At 37.2% G+C, this 17,696-nt stretch overlaps 1 protein-coding gene and 1 pseudogene across 1 annotated transcript in view; one reads left to right on the top strand and one right to left on the bottom strand.

The window, feature by feature from the left end:
- Positions 1 to 162: 162 nt before the first annotated feature.
- The window catches only part of ZNF451 (zinc finger protein 451), an 80,177-nt gene continuing 62,643 nt past the window's right edge, over positions 163 to 17,696 (bottom strand). The window contains exons 14-15 of the mRNA XM_024576582.4: positions 14,873 to 14,938; positions 163 to 2,258 (exon numbers count right to left, since the gene is read on the bottom strand). Of these exons, the coding sequence (XP_024432350.2) occupies positions 2,212 to 2,258; positions 14,873 to 14,938 (113 nt within the window). The 3' untranslated portion in view covers positions 163 to 2,211. The remainder of the gene's footprint in view (positions 2,259 to 14,872; positions 14,939 to 17,696) is intronic.
- Positions 15,873 to 17,442, top strand: LOC112319240 (putative high mobility group protein B1-like 1; annotated as a pseudogene).

Here is a 17,696-nt window from a genome sequence, read left to right as displayed (position 1 = left end):
CTCGTCTCCTCCAATGTGTGCTCCACACAGTGTGCTCTGCTTTGGTCACTGGCATATATCTCAAGTGCTTAGAACAGTCGCTGGCACACGGAAAATATTCAATAAATATTTTGTGAGTGAATGAATAAATGAATGAGAAAACAAAAAGATAAGCATCTTTATCAATGTTAGAAACATTTACTTTGGTAATTGAGTAATCCATATAACTTTCTGTAACATTATCCACTGATTACACGCCCCCCTTGTATCTAAATAAATTTCGAATTATAAAATAATTTTTAAATGATTTTAATCACTTAACAAGTAGAAATACAATCAGTATTATAACTTTCTGTAATGTTACCCATTGATTATATCTCCCCCTTATATCTAAATAAAATTCAAATTATAAAAGTTTTTTAATGATTTTAATTGCTTAACTTAACGAGTAGAAATACAAACATAAACAACTCAATTGCTTTTTAAGGGTTGTGATGAAAAGCTTTAGTTACTTTCTACCATATACACTCCAAAAAAATTTTTTTTAATCTTCACTTGAGGATATGTTCATTGATTTTAGAAAGAGACAAAGAGAAATATCGATGTGAGAAAGACATTGGTTGGTTGCCTCCTATATGAGCCCTGGCTGGGGACTGAACTTGCAACCCAGGCCTGTGACACAACCAGAAATCGAACCCACAACCTTTTGGTGTACAGGATGCTGCTCCAACCGAGCCACCTGGCCAGGGCCAAAAGCTTCTTACTAGAACATCAAGGTACATCACACGTGTGCAGCACCTCTGGCACAGAGGTGTAGTTTCCTCTTCTCCTTATCTGCTTAACCATGCTTCTTTCTGGAATGTCCTTTGTGCCCTCACTACTGCGCAAGCGCCTGCAGATGTCTGTAAGGACAGTGACTACACCTGTCTGTCTGGCTCAGTGACTACACCTAAGGCCTTGACCACTTTAACATACAAATCAAAAGCACAGTGTGGTCATTTTGGGAAAATGACTGGTAAATTCTCAAGCTATAAGGTCTAGTTAAAAAAAATGCAAGCAGGTAGAATAGAACTGACATCTTAAGAAATAAAAACACACATTGATTTCCAATGTGGACTGAAAAAACTATACTAATAAAAAAATACAGCAATGCTATTTCACACTAAAATATGTAATTGCACAGGAAAACACCAAAGTTCCAGCCATGATTCTTTTCTTTAAAAAAATTATAGAAAATCTGCAGTTTAGTAACCAATTACTACTCAGAAATTTGGGAGATTACATTTCCGGTCAAATACCATGAAGCATATACACAAAGATAGTATGACCAGTCCTTCTTAGTCTAATTATGCAACATTTTAAATTGCTCACAATGGGGTCTCAACATTTAAAAATGAACCATTATACCAAATGTAGGAAAATGAAGAAAATTTAATGATTATCTAAAATGAAAGTACTTTCATATGAAATAAAAATTTTAAAGGGTTAAGGAAGATTATTCCTGAGTAGACCTTGAGCATTATTTTTTAAGATTATGTTTACACCAATATATAAAAAGGACTAATATTATTAAAAATAAGTTTAATGCTATGCAAATATTTTGATACCATTCCCTTTAAACAGTAGGTAATACAAGTCACATAAAAGTCTAAGCAGGTAAAAGGAATTGAAAAGGTTTCTTTTTAATTATTTCAAAGAACTTAGGGTGCTTTTATTCCAGAACTGTGCAGCTCTAATTAAAGCAAAAATACATATCTTTGTGAAACCCACAAGGAACACTGCTGGTAAAATTTTTATCTGTTTCCATTTCTCTCTTCTAATAATCATAAGTGAAGATCTCAAAAGTTATTATATACATATATTAGTGTACATGAAAGTAGAATTTACAGAAAAGCTAATCTATGACAGCTTTATTTATATTCATTTTTACTCCTAAAAAATATAAACTAGAATCATCTGTACAGTACAAATAAAGAAATAATGCTATTTGGGAAACATATAAACAATAGTCAAGAGCTTTTCTATTTTTTTAATTCTTTTAACCTAAATATATGAATTCCAAGTTAACTAGGGAACTGTTAATAGAAAATTTTGAACATGAGAAAGCATAAAAGCAGGTTTTCAAATACATCTGTACTAGCAGACTGCTGGCCTCCTTTAGAAAACAAATTCAAGAGTTCATTATCCTGAATATCTTCAAGGCTACTTGATGCTGTGTGGTAATATATTTAATTACATTTCCTCAAGGCTTCTTCTAATAGCTTCTTCTAATTCCACATCTGCATTAAAAAAACAGAGAATTTTAATATTTAAGGCAGAAAACTAATAAACATGTGCTTATATAGGTCCCATCTCAACTACATCTGTCTTTTCTTTTTTAAGTTTTTAAAAGATTTTATGTATTTATTTTTAGAGGGGAGGGGAGGCAGAGAGAAAGAGAAGGAAACATTAGTGCAAGAGAGAATCATTAATCGGTTGCCTCTCATGGGAGCCCCAACCTGGGACTGAACCTGCAACCCAGGCATGTGCCCTGACTGGGAATTGAACTGACCACCTTTTTCGCTTTGTAGGGCAACACCCAACCAACCAAGCCACAACAGTCAGGGTTACATCTGTCTTTTCAAGAAGTAAACAAATCAAAATGGAGAAATTTGGGAGTCTCTCTAGAAATTTTGAACATTTCAAAATATGAGAATCTGGATATAACCTCAAACTGAGTTATAACATATGTGAACTTAATGTCCTAAGGAACTTTTGTTATTTCCATTTAGGACTGTAGATGGTCAATAAACTTCTGGAATACTGATAGGTAAATCACTAAATTTAATATTAAAACATCTATGCACTTAATTCCGAAAAGACCTGAGGTAATACAAATAAGACAAAACAGAAGTAGGCAAAAACATGAAATGGTAAAATATCACAGGCTATTAAAATTTTACTTTTAAGCTTTCTAGCATCTAAGGCAAAGAGTGAGACTCATGGCTGTACATGTCTTCTGAAAAGCCTCTATTACAAACACATGTGCACTCATTTAACCAATACTTACTAAATGCCCACTGTGTGCCAGGCACAGAAATACAACAGCGAACAAGAGACATTCTTGGGTTCAGAGGTCTCTCCATTTCCTCCCTCAGAAGGATGTGAAAGCCCAGAGGGTGGAATTAAGGGTCAGTTTCTTGGCCTCCACCACCTTCGCACACCAGATTGATCTCATCTCATTAAGCCTACAGTCTCTCAGAGTCTACTTGGTTCACAGGACTAGTAACTCTTCAAGAATGCAGCCACACCTTCCCGAGCTGTCTGTCATTTAAAATACAGGGTGGTATGTACCGTGTGTTAATTTAAACCTAGATTACAGGTCAGTGAGTTGCCCTTAGGTGAATTCAGAGGGATGAAGAAGTACAAAGAAAAGCCAAGATGCTCTTAGCAAAGAAGAATTAAAATGACAAGATAAATGTAAAGATATGAAAACTCATTATGAAGTGACAGTAATTAAGAGAGTGGCACTAGTGCACAACTAGATGAATACACCAAAGGCACAGCACAGACATCTCAGAAACAGTTCCCACGCATACATGGAAACTTGAATTCCGACAAAGGTGGCACTGCATTACGGTGGGAAAAGATGGTCTTTTTTTAATTTAGTAAGTGGTGGTGGGTCAAAAAACATAATAAAAGATGGTAATTTGGAATGTATTAAAATTATGTTTATTCATAAAAACACCATTAAATGAGGAAAATGGCAAACCAAAGAGTGGGAGAAAGGGTATACAATACATGGAATTTAAACCCAGAAATAACTGAAAGATTTTAAACCCAGGAAAATCAGTAAAATGATAATCTCAAAGAAAATTGTCAAGAAATTTGAAGACACTGACAAAACAATTATGTCAAAATGGTCATTAAATATTATGCATCAGAAAATATGTAAATTAAAACCACAAAGAAATACCAGTATACACCATCACTAGCTAAAATTAAAAAGACTAAACAATTTCAAAGACTAGTGAAGATATGGATCAATAGGAACTCATATACAACAGTGTAATGAATGCAATTAGAACTACTTCAGAAAAACAATTTAGCATTACATACTAGAATTGAACATAAGCAACTTGTAGGTATACATTTCAAGAAATGTGGGCATATGTGCACCAAGAGGCGTGTATGAGATGTTTATAAAAGTATTATTTGTAATATCCGAAAATACAAACCAAATGATTATAAATAGTAAATGAATTGTGATATATACATAGAATAGATTATACAGATTTTGGAAATGAACAAATCAAAATTCTATGCTAATATCTGCATGAATATGTAAAACATGTTGAAAGTATCCAAACACAGAGGATGCGGAGAAAAGGGAACCCTAGTGCACTGTTGGTGGGAATGCAGACTGGTGAGGCCACTGTGGAAAACAATATGGAATTTCCTCAGAAAACTAAAAATGGAACTGCCCTTTGACCCAGCAATTCCGCTGCTGGGATTATACCCTAAGAACACTGAAACACCAATCCAAAAGAATCTGTGCACCCCAATGTTCATAGCAGCACAATTTACAATAGCCAAGTACTGGAAGCAACCAAAGTGCCCATCAGCAAACGAGTGGATCCAAAAACTATGGTATATTTACACAATGGAATTCTACGCAGCAGAGAGAAAGAAGGAGCTTATACCCTTTGCAACAGCATGGATGAAACTGGAGAGCATTATGCTAAGTGAAATAAGCCAGGCGGTGAGGGACAAATACCATATGATCTCGCCTTTAACTGGAACATAATCAATAGAAGAAAAAAGCAAACAAAATATAACCAGAGACATTGAAGTTAAGAACAATCTAACAATAGCCAGGGCAGAGGGGGGGGGGGGGACAGTGGGAAGAGGGGATTACAGGAACTACTATAAAGGACACATGGACAAAACCAAGGGGGAGGGTGGAGGTGGGGGAGGGAGGTGGGTTCACCTGGGGTGGGGTGGAGGGATGGGGAGAAAAGGCATACAACTGTAATTGAATAACAATAAAAATTAAAAAAAAAAAGAAAAAGAAAAAGAAAAAAGAAAAGAAAGTATCCAAACACAAGTGAATATAGACCATGCCTATTTAATAGACTGTGCTATTTAATATGATGGACACAGTCAATAGACTAACACCCAAGATACTCAAACTGTTGGAATTAGCAGGAAAGGGTTTTGCAAAGTTATATTTTCAAAGACTTAAGGATGAATGGATAGGAAATCTCAACAGAGAAATAAAAAGTATACAAAAAACTCAACTAAATTCTAGAACTGAGAAATACAATATTTAAAATGGAAAATTCACTGGGTGACTTTAACAATGGAGGCAGCAGAAGAAAGAATCAGTAAATTTGAAGGTTGAAATTTTGCAAAATGAAGAAGAGAGAGAAAAAAGATTGGAGGAAAATGAACAAATGTGTATTTAAGCTGCCTAACACATGTGCAATTGGAATTCCAAAAGAAAAGGAGACAGAAAGTGAGGCAAATATTAACAAATAATGAGGACTTCTGGTCAAGATGGTGGCATAGGTAAATACAGCTCACCTCCTCGCACAATCACATCAAAATTACAACTAAAATATAGAAAACCATCACTCAAAACCACCAGAAATTGAGCTGAATGGAAGTCAGACAACTATGGAATTAAAGAAACCACATCCATGCAGACTGGTAGGAGGAGCGGAGACATGGGAACAGGCTGCTCCCACATCCACATGTGGTGGATAAAAATTGGAAGGGTTACCTCAGGAGCAAGGAGCCTCAGCCCCACACCAGGCCCCCCAGCCCTGGGCTCCAATGCCAGGAAGATAAGTCCCCACAACTTGTAGCCACAAAAATCAGCAGGGATTGAGTCTGTGGAAGAAACTGCTGGAGTACAAAGAAATTTCTCTTAACCCACACATGGACTTACTCAGACTCACTCCCTCTGAGCTCCAGCACCAGCAGAATACAGAGAGTTATTGAAATGTCTGCCATCAAGGCGAGAGCTAGGGGGCAGCTTTCTCTCACACAGAAAGGTGGGCAGAAGCCATGGTGCCTTTTCTGAACTCTTCCCCCTCAAAGAGCCCCAGAGCTGGCAGGGTGCTGCCATATCTCAGGCCCCATCAACCTGGCTAACACTGTTTGCCCTGTCCTGGAGATCACCAGAGACTTGATCCCACCGAACTTCCACCCAACATGCTTTTCCATGTGAATAGCTGGTCTTGGCTCCTGCTTCACAACTTCCTAAATCCTCTCAAAAAAGCAACAGCCAGCCTCAGTGAGCCCTCAGCCCCTGTGCCTCTTGCTAAGTAGCCCCAGGACCAGCACTAGTAGCAACCAGTCTAGATTCACATTTTGGTTTCGCCTAGGAATCTCCAAGCCCAGCACAAGTAGCAGCCATCTCAGATTGCTTTACAGCTCAGGCAGGGTGCCCTGGGCAAAACACAGATAGGGGCTGACCTTGGCCTGCACCACCAGGGAACCACCAGAGCCTGCACACCCAGTGGACAGCTTCAGACCATGTCAGAGAACCACCACCCTGCCCCTACACAGCTGATCCTCCACAGAGGATGGAGGTTGGTGGTCCGTGGTCACAGCCAGTCCTTGCAGTGGTCTGGCCTAGGTAAATCCCTCCCACTGACCTGCCAACAGCAATCAAGGTTCAACTACAAGAGGAGGGTGTACTCAGCCCACAAAAAGGGTGCACCTCTAGTACTCAGTTTGGGTGATAGGGCAGGCTGAGCCACTGGACCCTACAGGACACCTACTACATTAGGCCACACTACCAAGATAAAGCAGCTCTACCTAAAACATAGAAACAAAAACAAGGAGGCTGCCAAACTAGGAGACAAAGAAACACGGCCAAATGAAAGAACAGATTAAAACTCCAGAAAAAGAACTAAATAAAATGGAGATAATCGATCTATCAGATGCAGAATTCAAAAACACTGGTTATAAGAATGCTCAAGGAACTTAAGTGAGGACCTCAACAGCATAAAAAAGATCCAGTCAGAAATGAAGGATACACTAACTGAAATGAAGAACAATTTACAGGGAAACAACAATAGAGTGGATGAAGCCAAGAATGAAATCAGTGATTTGGAACCCAAGGAAGCAAAAAACAACCAATCAGAACAAGAAGAAAAAAGAATGAAAAAAAAAAAAAAAACAAGGATAGTATAATCAGCCTCTGGGACAACTTCAAGAGTTACAACATTCACCTCATAGGGGTGCCAGAAAGAAGGAAGAAAGAGCAAGAAATTGGAAATCTATTCTAAAAAGCAATGAAAGAAAACTTCCCTGATTTGGTGAAGGAAATAGACCTGCAAGTCCAGGAAGCACAGAGTGTCCCAGACAAGATGGATGCAAAGAGGTCCATACCAAGACACATCACACTTAATATGCTAAAGGTTAAATGATAAAGAAGAGAATCTTAAAAGCAGCAACAGAAAAGCAGTTAGCTACACACAAGGGAGTTCCCATAAGACTGTCAGCTGATTTCTCAAAAGTAACTTTGCAGGGTAGAAGGGACTGGCAAGAAATATTCCAAGCCATGAAAAGCAGGGACCCACTGCCAAGATTGCTCTACCCAGCTGAGTTATCATCTAGAATTAAAGGGCTGATAAAGAGCTTCCCAGACAAGAAAAAACTAAAGGAGTTCATCATCATCTAACCATTATTATATGAAACATTAAAGGGACTTACTTAAGAAAAAGAAGATCAAAACTATGCACCATAAAATGGCAATAAACACAAATCTACCAACAACTGAACCTAAAAAATAAACTAAGCAAACAAGAACAGAGACAGAATCATGGATACAGACAGTGTTTTGATGGTTGCCAGATAGGAGGGAGTTGTGGCAGAATGGGTGAGGAGCTGAGGGGATGACAAAGTACAAATAGGCAATACAGAGTAGCCATGGGGATGTGAAGGACAGTATAGGAAATGGAGTAGTCAAAGAACCTACACATGACCCATGGACATGAACACTGGTGGGGGAACTGGTGGGGGGACTGCCTGCGGGAGTGGGAGGTGCTGGATGGAGGGGGGCACAAGTGGAAAAATTGGGACAAATGTAACAGTATAATCAATAAAATACAATTTAAGAAAAAGAAAAAATGACTGGGAATTTCTATATCTGGGGAAAACCTATAAACTTTGATATACAAGGAGCTAAGAAAACTCCAATTAGGACAAATAGAAAAACAACTACATCTACTGAAAACTGCTAAAAATCCCAGGACAAAGAGGAAATAGCTAAAGCAGCTAAAGGGAAAAAGTGACATACTCCATACAGGGGAACAATAATGCAATTAGGGTGACTTATTATGACAAACAATGGAAGCCAGAAGATAATGGAATGAGATCTTTAAAGTGTTGAAGGGAAAAATATTAGTTAATCAGAACCTTAAGCCAGAGGAAATATCCTTCAAGATTAATGGAAAAATAAAGATGTTTTCATACAAACAAAACCAGCATATTCATTACTAGCAAAACTGAGTTACATAAAATGAAAGGAAATTCTTTAGGCAGAAGTAAAATAAAACCAGTTGAAATATCTAATCTATTGAAGAGAAGGAAGGTCACTGGAAATTGTTAACTATGTGAGTAAACGTGAAAGACCATGTATTTCTTCTTTTCTTCCTTTAAAATTTACAGCACTGATTAAAGCAAAAACAAACAAACAAATAAAAAACAGAACATTTCCCTGCAAAGTTTATAATACATGTAGTATATTAAAATGAAAACTATAGCATAGAAATTTATGGACAGAAGGTAAACAGGCCTATCGTATTGGAACATTTTTACATTTTACATAAAATGGAGTATAGTAGCTGTCAGTATAATGTATAAAGCAATGAATGTAATCTTCGAAATTTTTTTTTGTCCTTTTTTTAATTCTAGAGAGAGGGGAAGAGAAGGAGAAAGAGAGGGAGAGAAACAGCAATGTGGGGGAGAAACATCGACTGGTTGCCTGTGCCCCAACTTGCCTGAACCCTAATCGGGAACTGAACCAGTGACGATGCCCTACCATAAGCCACGCTGGCCAGGACTATATTGTAATCTTTACAGCAAACATATATTAATGCAAGGGATCCTAAAGAAATAAAAATACGTTAACAGTTATTATGAACAACTTTACATTGGTACATTTGACAAAATAGGTAAAATGGGCTAATATCTTGAAAAATACAATACTCCAAAACCGACACAAAATGGAACAAAATATGAATGTATATAAAAGAAAATGAATTTATTATCAAAAGAATTCCTAGAAAGATACACCAGGCAAAGATAATTGTTATCAGTGAATTCTATGCAACATTTAAAGAAATAAAATCAGTCTTGGAGTAAATTCAACAAAATGGTAGCTCCAAAAATCCATCTCTCTACAGAAACACTGAAGCACTAGCAGAAACCATTAGAAATAACTTTGTCAAAAGTCTGGAAAACACTCAAAGGTTCACAACAATGAAGCAAATACTGAACCAGGAAAAAGACAATGTAAAAACAGTGGAAAAGCCCTGTGGCATTTTTACTTGCCCTTGCCCCGCCACCTCCCTGACTTGGCAGCAGTCTTCGACAGCAGCCCATGTTCCCAGTTTGGGACCCCAGGCCTTGGTTCCAGATGGAGCACAGCAGAATATACTCACAAGTTACTGTGTCTGTGTTCTTATCTGTCTGGGGGCTACCTGAAGGACTGACACAAGGTATTCGTCTTTGTTCTGCCTCCCTGAGAACCGGCTCAGGGCAGAAAAGCAGCAGGTATTGTGCAGCAACATCGTAAGGTAAACAAAAGCCTGCAGCCTGGAGCAAAAGACTATGGTTAAGACTGCCTAATACCTAGGAGGAAAAGCCATTAAGAAAATTTCTTCAAAAAATCAGGGCATTCAAAATCATTTATGTGTACTGTGGAATTAGGAAGTCGGGTACATGCCCCAGATAGGGTGCATGCTCAGAAAATCCCCGAGAAGACTCGGAGCTTTCACCACAGGGTGATTGATCTGTGTGCTCAGTGTAAGCCTGGCTAAATGTCAGAGGGGCCCCGGCACAAAGCCAATCTGTAAACACTGAAGAAATTCATTTTTTTAGTTCCTGGTACGAGGAAATCTGTCAAAATACTAGCTGAACACAAGCTGAAGGAACAGAGGCTTTAGTGATGAGACATGACTAGGAATACTATTTTTGCAAAAAACAGTTGGGAAAAGTAACTAAACAAATAGACAATGGCAACCTTGATTAATCAAGAATAGCAAACTCGGTAAGAGATAAAATCTGACTTCCAGAGGTACTACATGTAATATTTGCATACCTGGTTTTCAACAACACAAACACAAAGAATACAAAGGAACAGGAACATATGGCCCATGTGAAGAGGAAAACAATGAATTAAACTGTCCCTAAGGACACCTAGACATTGGACTTACTAGACAAAGACTTTAGACCCACTATCTTAAATATGTTCTAAGCAGTAAGCCATGGGCAAAGGAAACCAGAAAAACAAAATATAAACAAAATGAGAACATCAATATAGAGAGAAATTGTGAAAGACTACCAAATACAAATTTTGGAGCTAAAAAGTACAACTAAAATGAAAATTTCATTACAAGAGTTTAACAAATTTAAGCAGGGGGAAAAACAAAAGAATCAGCAAACTTGAACATAAGATAATTTATCTGGTTAGAAGAACAGAAAGAAAAATGAAGGAAAGTAAGCAGAGCCTAAGGGACCTCTGAGGTACCATAAAATGGATGAAGATACATATTATCAGGGTCCCAGACAGAGAAGGGGCAGAAAAAACATTTGAAAAAGTAATGGCCAGGAATGTCCCAAATTTGATGAAAGATATAAATCTATACATCCAAGAAGCTCAACAAACTCCAAGCAGGAGAAAATCAGAGACCCATACTGAGACACATAAAAGTCAAACTGTCAAAAGGCTAAAAACAATAGAAGCAGCAAGAGAGAAGTATTTTCTTACATATAAGACATCCTCGGTAAGATTAATAGCTATTTCTTTCTCATCAAAAACAATAGAGGCCAGAAGCCAGTGAGGTAACATTTAAAGTGCTGAAAGAAAAGAAAAATGTGTATACCCAGCAATCCCAATCTTCAAGAATGGAGGAGAAATTAAGACAATCCCAGATTAACAAAATCTAAGGGAGTTTGTTATTAGTAGACCTGCCCCAAAAGAAACACAACAGGGAATGCTTCAGGTTGAAACAACAAAATATTAGACAGTAACTCCAAGCTATATGAAGAAATTAAGAACACTTGTGGAAAGTATGTCTTTGTTTTCTTTTCTATGACTAAATCTATGTTTCTTTTACTCTCCTCTGTCTCTGCTTTATTTCATTCTCTTTGGAAGAGAGGTCATTATGGCAATAAGGAAGAATCCAGTAATAGGAGTTAGAAGACCTATTTACAAATCATGCCCCAATCATTTTGTGGCTGTGAATCTGAAAGCAAATTATTGAAATACTTAATGTTTCAAATAGCGATTTACAACTGGTGTGCCACAAGAATTTTTAAAACACACAATACCTGACTACTTAGTCAGGGGCACTGACCTCTTTCAGTCTCCTTAGACTGTCAAATAAAAAAGAAATGACAACAGGCAATACAACAATCACCATTTGATGTGAATGAATCAAAATTACACCTACTTTTTTTGGCCAGATCAGCAAAAAATGTATTTTTGTGTGTGCCACAGAATTTTAGTAATTACTTTCTGTGTGCCATGAGATAAAAAAGGTTGAAATCTCTAGACTAAGTTTTTATGTAAAATGAAGAGAATATTCTGGCTTTCACAAGTTGTTAAGATTAAAAGCAGTTCATAAACATTAACTGAATTAAAAAATGAACATACTAGTTTTTTATTCTTTCTTTGGTTTTTAAACTGGCCACAATATGGACTTTTACTATTGTTACATTCTAACATTAATAATTATAATGATAACTGCTATTAACTGGAGGAACTCTAAGACAAATTGCTGACATTTACAGAAAGATGGTTTTGCACTGGCAACCATCCACAAAAAGCTGTCCTCTTTCCTTTTTAGAGATTTGAGTCAGAACACCTCTGTTTAGTAGGTATATCTACACAGAGCAGACCTCAGATGCAGGTAACAGTGGGTAATGATGATAATAATGACCAAAAATCACAAAAACTGCAGCAGCAACCAATACCCAGTGCCAGGTTACTCTAGTACAATAGGTAGACCAGTATTTCCATTTTTTAAATGAGAAAACTAACATACAGTGAGTTAAGTGACTTGCCCAATATTACAATACATAACTTACAAGTGGCAGAGCTAAGTTTCAACCCAGGCAGTCCAAATCCAAGTCTTTACTCTTTACCACAACATATTTGGCCTCTATTTCCCATCTGGTATACAAAATAGCTTATGATGGATCTTTATGATTAGCTTGGGTAGTCAGAGACCTACGGCCTACAGAGAGCAACAAAGGACATGACAAATCATGGCAGGGGGCAGATGAGGGGAGGGGAGATGGGGGTGATAAGGGAATCTACCTTTCCTCAAGGCAAAAAGCCACATGCAAGTTTATCCTGATGTCTACCACCATTTGTCAGGTATTTATGGTGTTGTGTTGGGAAGGGTAGGAGAGAAATGTGGGAAGTTAGGTAAACTTTTTTGAGTTTTGCTATCAGGTCTGGACTAGATATCACTTTGCTTTCATGGTACCGGGTCAACAAAATCACCAATGAAATGGCCTCTGTCTTAATTTCCCTTGTCCAATTACAAAGAGATGGGTCTTGGTAGCTCTAACATGTTTTAAGTTTGTTACAGGCATATTCATTCAATAACCAATCATTTACTGCCAAACTCTGTAAGATCCTGTTAAAGAAAATAAAACATGTTCCTACCCTCTGAGGAGCTCAAAATTCAACAGAGATGAGAGACACAGGCAGAAATTTTTTTAAAGCCACTTGGTATGGTACAGAGGGAGCCTAGGAGGCAGGAATTAGCTCTCTCTAAAGATGGAAAATCTAGAAGGGATACTGACCATACAAAATTGCCTCTAGAAATGACAATTAGGTATAATTCAAATGAAGAGATGATATTTAAGTTAGTTCTTGTTGGGTGAAAAGGCGGGGGGCGGAAAGAAACAGTATTAGAAGAAAATGTCAGATTCCTTAACTTACATGGAACATCGTGTGCATCTCATTTTCATTACACATATTATCAGGAAATCAGGAAATGAAAGACAACACACACATAACAACACCCTTTTGATTTTTCTTGGAGTTACAGCATTATGTCCATACCTTATGTGACAACTACTTAAAAAGTTTAAAGTACCTTCTCTTTCACCCTTTAACAGTAATCCTTTTTCTGAACTAAAGAATCACAAAATATAAAACCTCTCCAAATCCCCAAACCATAAAATTCATTACATAAGATAATAAAATGCTAGAAACTCTGATACACATTCAGTATACACATCTCAGATTTTTGAGCTAGTGAGGAGCCCACAAAACTGTGAAGCCTCCCCAAGTGTGGTTATTTAAAAGTTATAATTTTGTCTGGCATTTTCCATAGGATTAGTCATAGGTGGCAAATAAAGGTCGCGAAGCCTGAACTACTTAGGTGTCCAATGGTGCTCATCTCTTAGTGGCCTTGATAAACAACTTAGCTGGCAGTTTTTGTTTAAAACTCATAAAAGTTCATTTGTTTAATTTATTATTATGTGGCTACTAAGCACTGAGCTCGACCTTGCAAGACCATGTTGGTAAAAACAACTGGTCAAAAAGCTTGCTTCCAATCAGGGTGTACATTTACTGCGACCTTTGTTTAACCAGTGAATTCTGGCTGTAAGAGAGAAAGATGAGCGGTTTCTACTTCATTGAATGGATGAATCAATTCCACTGCCAGACTCAAATTCCCAAACTCCTAATGATAGAAAGTTCTAGTATGCTCTTAGTCAAACTAATTTTTTTATGTGAGAGACCAAGCAAACGCACAGAAACAAACTAGTCAAACCACTCCGTCTGTGCAGTTTGCCCACCCTTCCCTTCTCACTTTCTGTTCCCCACATTCTCACTCCTGCTGTCGTCCTTGATGTCACAGAGGCCCATGTCAATGTTCAACCTCTTCAGTGAAGCTTCAAGTGTTTTCTAAAATCTGTTGCTTCATTTTTTCCCCATAGTTATTTAAAAGCAACATTTTGTACTTTGTACCAAAGTACAAAAATGGGACTATGACACAACCAAATATAGTCTAGTCAGTAAATTATTTGCTGTAAAGTAACACAAAAAGTTCTCTTTAACCTATGGAAGGAAATAAGATTTTCCTTTGCAGGGGAAAAATTTTTATTTGTAGAAACAGCCCATTAATATTTGGATATACGGGCTTGCTTTCATATTTCTTCTGCATAACTTTTAATATTCTTAATTTAATATTCCTCAAATAAGTACAAATTAAAAAATCAAAATCTACTCCTAGCTCAGGAGTTAGCAAAGTTTTTGTACAAAGGGTCAGAAAATAATTATTTTAGGCTTGGAGGGAATAATTATACTGTTTGTGTAACAGTTACTCAACCTTGCTCTTGTAATGTAAAAGCAACAATACAGTCAATACTCAAACAAGAGTGTGTTCCAACAAAACCTATTTACAAAACCAGGTAGCGGCCCGGATTTGGTCCAAGGGCCGTAACTGGCTGATTCTTGTCCTAGCCTCCTAATAATTTGGTATTATCACTAAATTACCTTACATGAGAAAAATGCAAACTATCCTTTGAACAAGTTAACAACTATTTTTAACCTCAGGGGTAGGAGGAAGTACAGGAGATGAACAGGAGAGAGGAGACAAAAACATCCAAGATACAATCAGGTAGGGAAAGATTAATTATTACATTAGGTTACCTTCTGTGGATCTGAATTCTTCTGTTGGAGTACTTTTTATGCCCAGGTTGTCATCACTGTCACATTCTGTAAGGCAGAAAAAATAAATGCAAATGTATTTATGAAGAAGTTATTGTGCCATAATTTATGTATTCTCAAAGAACATCATCAATGACTTCTCCTGTACCAAAGCTTAATAATTATAATTCATTAGTAGTACACCACTCTCCCTTTAAGGTTGTATTTTTTGCTTTTTTAAAAACATTATCAAATTATATTATTTAAATGGAGAATAAAATTAAAACTAATGAAGGAAGCAGTTCAATTTTAATTCTACATTCAAAAATATTAGTTGAAAATTCTTTTAACATTAACTATTGAGGAAATAGAAAATTCTAGTATTTAAGAAAACTAAATTTTAAAAAGGTAGTATATTTATTTGGATCTGGCAAATAAACTCCAAAGTTTCACTTGCATAAAACCATCTTAAAATTTTGGTGCCAGATAAAATTCTCCTGTATCTTGAAAATCATACGCATCCACTTCTATAGACAGCACAGGATCTCACGAACAATGCCTCTGCACGGCATTTACCTGATGTCGAATATGCTTTCATAATAACTAATTAAGCCTTTATAAAAATGACAAGACTCACCAAGTATTGCAAAAGTCACTTCAAATCTGAACCATGGTCTATCAGCAACCTAATATTTGGCTTCCTAGCTTATTACTTTATTTTATTTTTTAAAAGACTTATGTATTATTTATTTTGAGAGAGAGGGGAAGGGAGGGAGAAGGAGAGGGAGAGAAACATCAATGTGTGGTTGCCTCTCGTGCACCCTCTACTGGGGACCTGGCCTGCAACCCAGGCATGTGCCCTGACTAGGAATCAAACTGGCGACCCTTTGGTTCTCAGGCCAGCGCTCAATCCACTGAGCCACACCAGCCAGGGCCTAGCTTATTACTTTAACTACAATTATATTACACACACACAGGGTGGGGCAAAAGTAGGTTTATAGTTATGAGTATGCAAAACAGAGTTTATTCTAATGTTATTATTTATTAATTACTATATTACTTTCCATACAAACTGTAAACCTACTTTTGCCCCACCCTGCACATAGCTCAGAGTGACTGAACAAGGTTTAAGTAACTAAATATGAGTCAAATGGACATATTTGCTTCTCTGGAAATATGTAAAAACATAAAATATTTAAAAATTAAAATTTATAATTTTTATAAAAATCACTATATATCCCTCACATTGTTTTGCAGCAAAAATTTGTTCTTACAAGTTATTTTTTGCCATTCCAGCAAAAATACTCTTGCTTTTTCTACACTCTGCTATATATACATCTGCTACTTCAAATATCTCAAGCAATGTTTTAGGAAAATTAAACATTACAGTTACAGTTTGAAGAACAAATTAAGTCTTAAAACATTAGGTACAAAGATAAAATGCTCAAGCTTCCTGTTATTATACTTCAAAGTCAAGGCCAGTCAAAAGAAGCATGTCTTAACTGGCCTATACAATTCATTACTGACAGCCATTGCAGTACACTGAGCTCCACAGAAACAGCAAGCCGGGGCAAGTGTGAGCTGGACCCACACTGGGCAACTCTGTGTTCACTGAGGAAAAGTAAGTAAATGCAGGAAAAGGAGATCCTATGAAACCGAGAGGCAAAATATCATCACAGGCTTTCTCTGTGCAAACTTGCTGGGAGAAGCACATGAAGCAGCACCCAGATGCTTGAGTCAACTTCTCAGTTTTCTATTAAGTGCTCAGAGAGGTGGAAGACCATGTCTGCTAAAGAAAAAAGAAAATCTGAAGACATGGCAAAGGCAGACAAGGTCTGTTATGAAAGAGAAATGAAAGCTTATATCCCTCCTAAAAGGGAAACAAAAAGGTACAAGGATCCCAATGCACCCAAAAGGCCTCCTTCAGCCTTGTTTTGTTTTGAGTATTGTCCAAAAATCAAAGGAGAGCACCCCAGCCGATCCATTGGTGATGCTGCGAAGAAGCTGGGAGAGATGTGGAATAACACTGCTGCAGATGACAGGCAGCCCGATGAAAAGAAGGCAGCTAAGCTAGAAGAGAAATATGGAAAGGAGACTTCTACACATGGAGCTAAAGGAACGCCTGGTGCAGCAAAGCAGGAAGTCGTCAAAGCTGAAAAAAGCAAGAAAAAGGAGAGGGGGAAGATGAAGGTGAAGAGGAGTAAGATGAAGATGTTGATGAGTAAGTTGGTTGTAGTGCAGGTTTTTTTCTTGTCTATAAAGCATTTCACCCTCTGTCATACAGCTCACTCCATTTAAAGAAAAAAATTGAAATGTAAGGCTGTGAAGGATTTGCCGCTACGCTGTACAGTGTCTTTTTTTATAGTTAACACACTACTGAATGCGTCTTTAGAGAGGCCTGTCCTGGTGGTATTTTCAGTAGCCACTAACCTTGCCTGATACAGTATGGGGGGCTATAAATTGGCATGGAAATTTAGAGCCAGTTCTTGTCAGTGCACAGCACAAATTAGTTATTTATGGGGATTCCAGCTTTATCATCTTCAGCTGTCTGATGTAGTTTACATGAAATAATTATTCTGTTAACTGCATACCACTCTGTAATTGTAAAAAAAAAAAAAAAAGTTGCAACTGTTTTTGTTGACATTATGAATGCTTCTAAGTAAATACAATTTTTTAAATAAAATATTCTTCATTGCATACAAGGCCTAAGGCAAAACTGTAGGTTTGAATTATGAGGATTAACTTGACACTAGGTTGCAAAAATTACAAATGGCTTCCTTTGCCTCAATCAGCTCCACCAGTAGCACAGAATTATTTCATATTTTCA

The sequence above is a fragment of the Desmodus rotundus genome, chromosome 11 (genome assembly GCF_022682495.2).
Source record: "Desmodus rotundus isolate HL8 chromosome 11, HLdesRot8A.1, whole genome shotgun sequence".
Classification (NCBI taxonomy): Eukaryota; Metazoa; Chordata; class Mammalia; order Chiroptera; family Phyllostomidae; genus Desmodus; species Desmodus rotundus.
The sequence above is the reverse complement of the archived record's forward strand: the minus strand, read 5'-3'. Positions and strand labels throughout refer to the sequence as shown.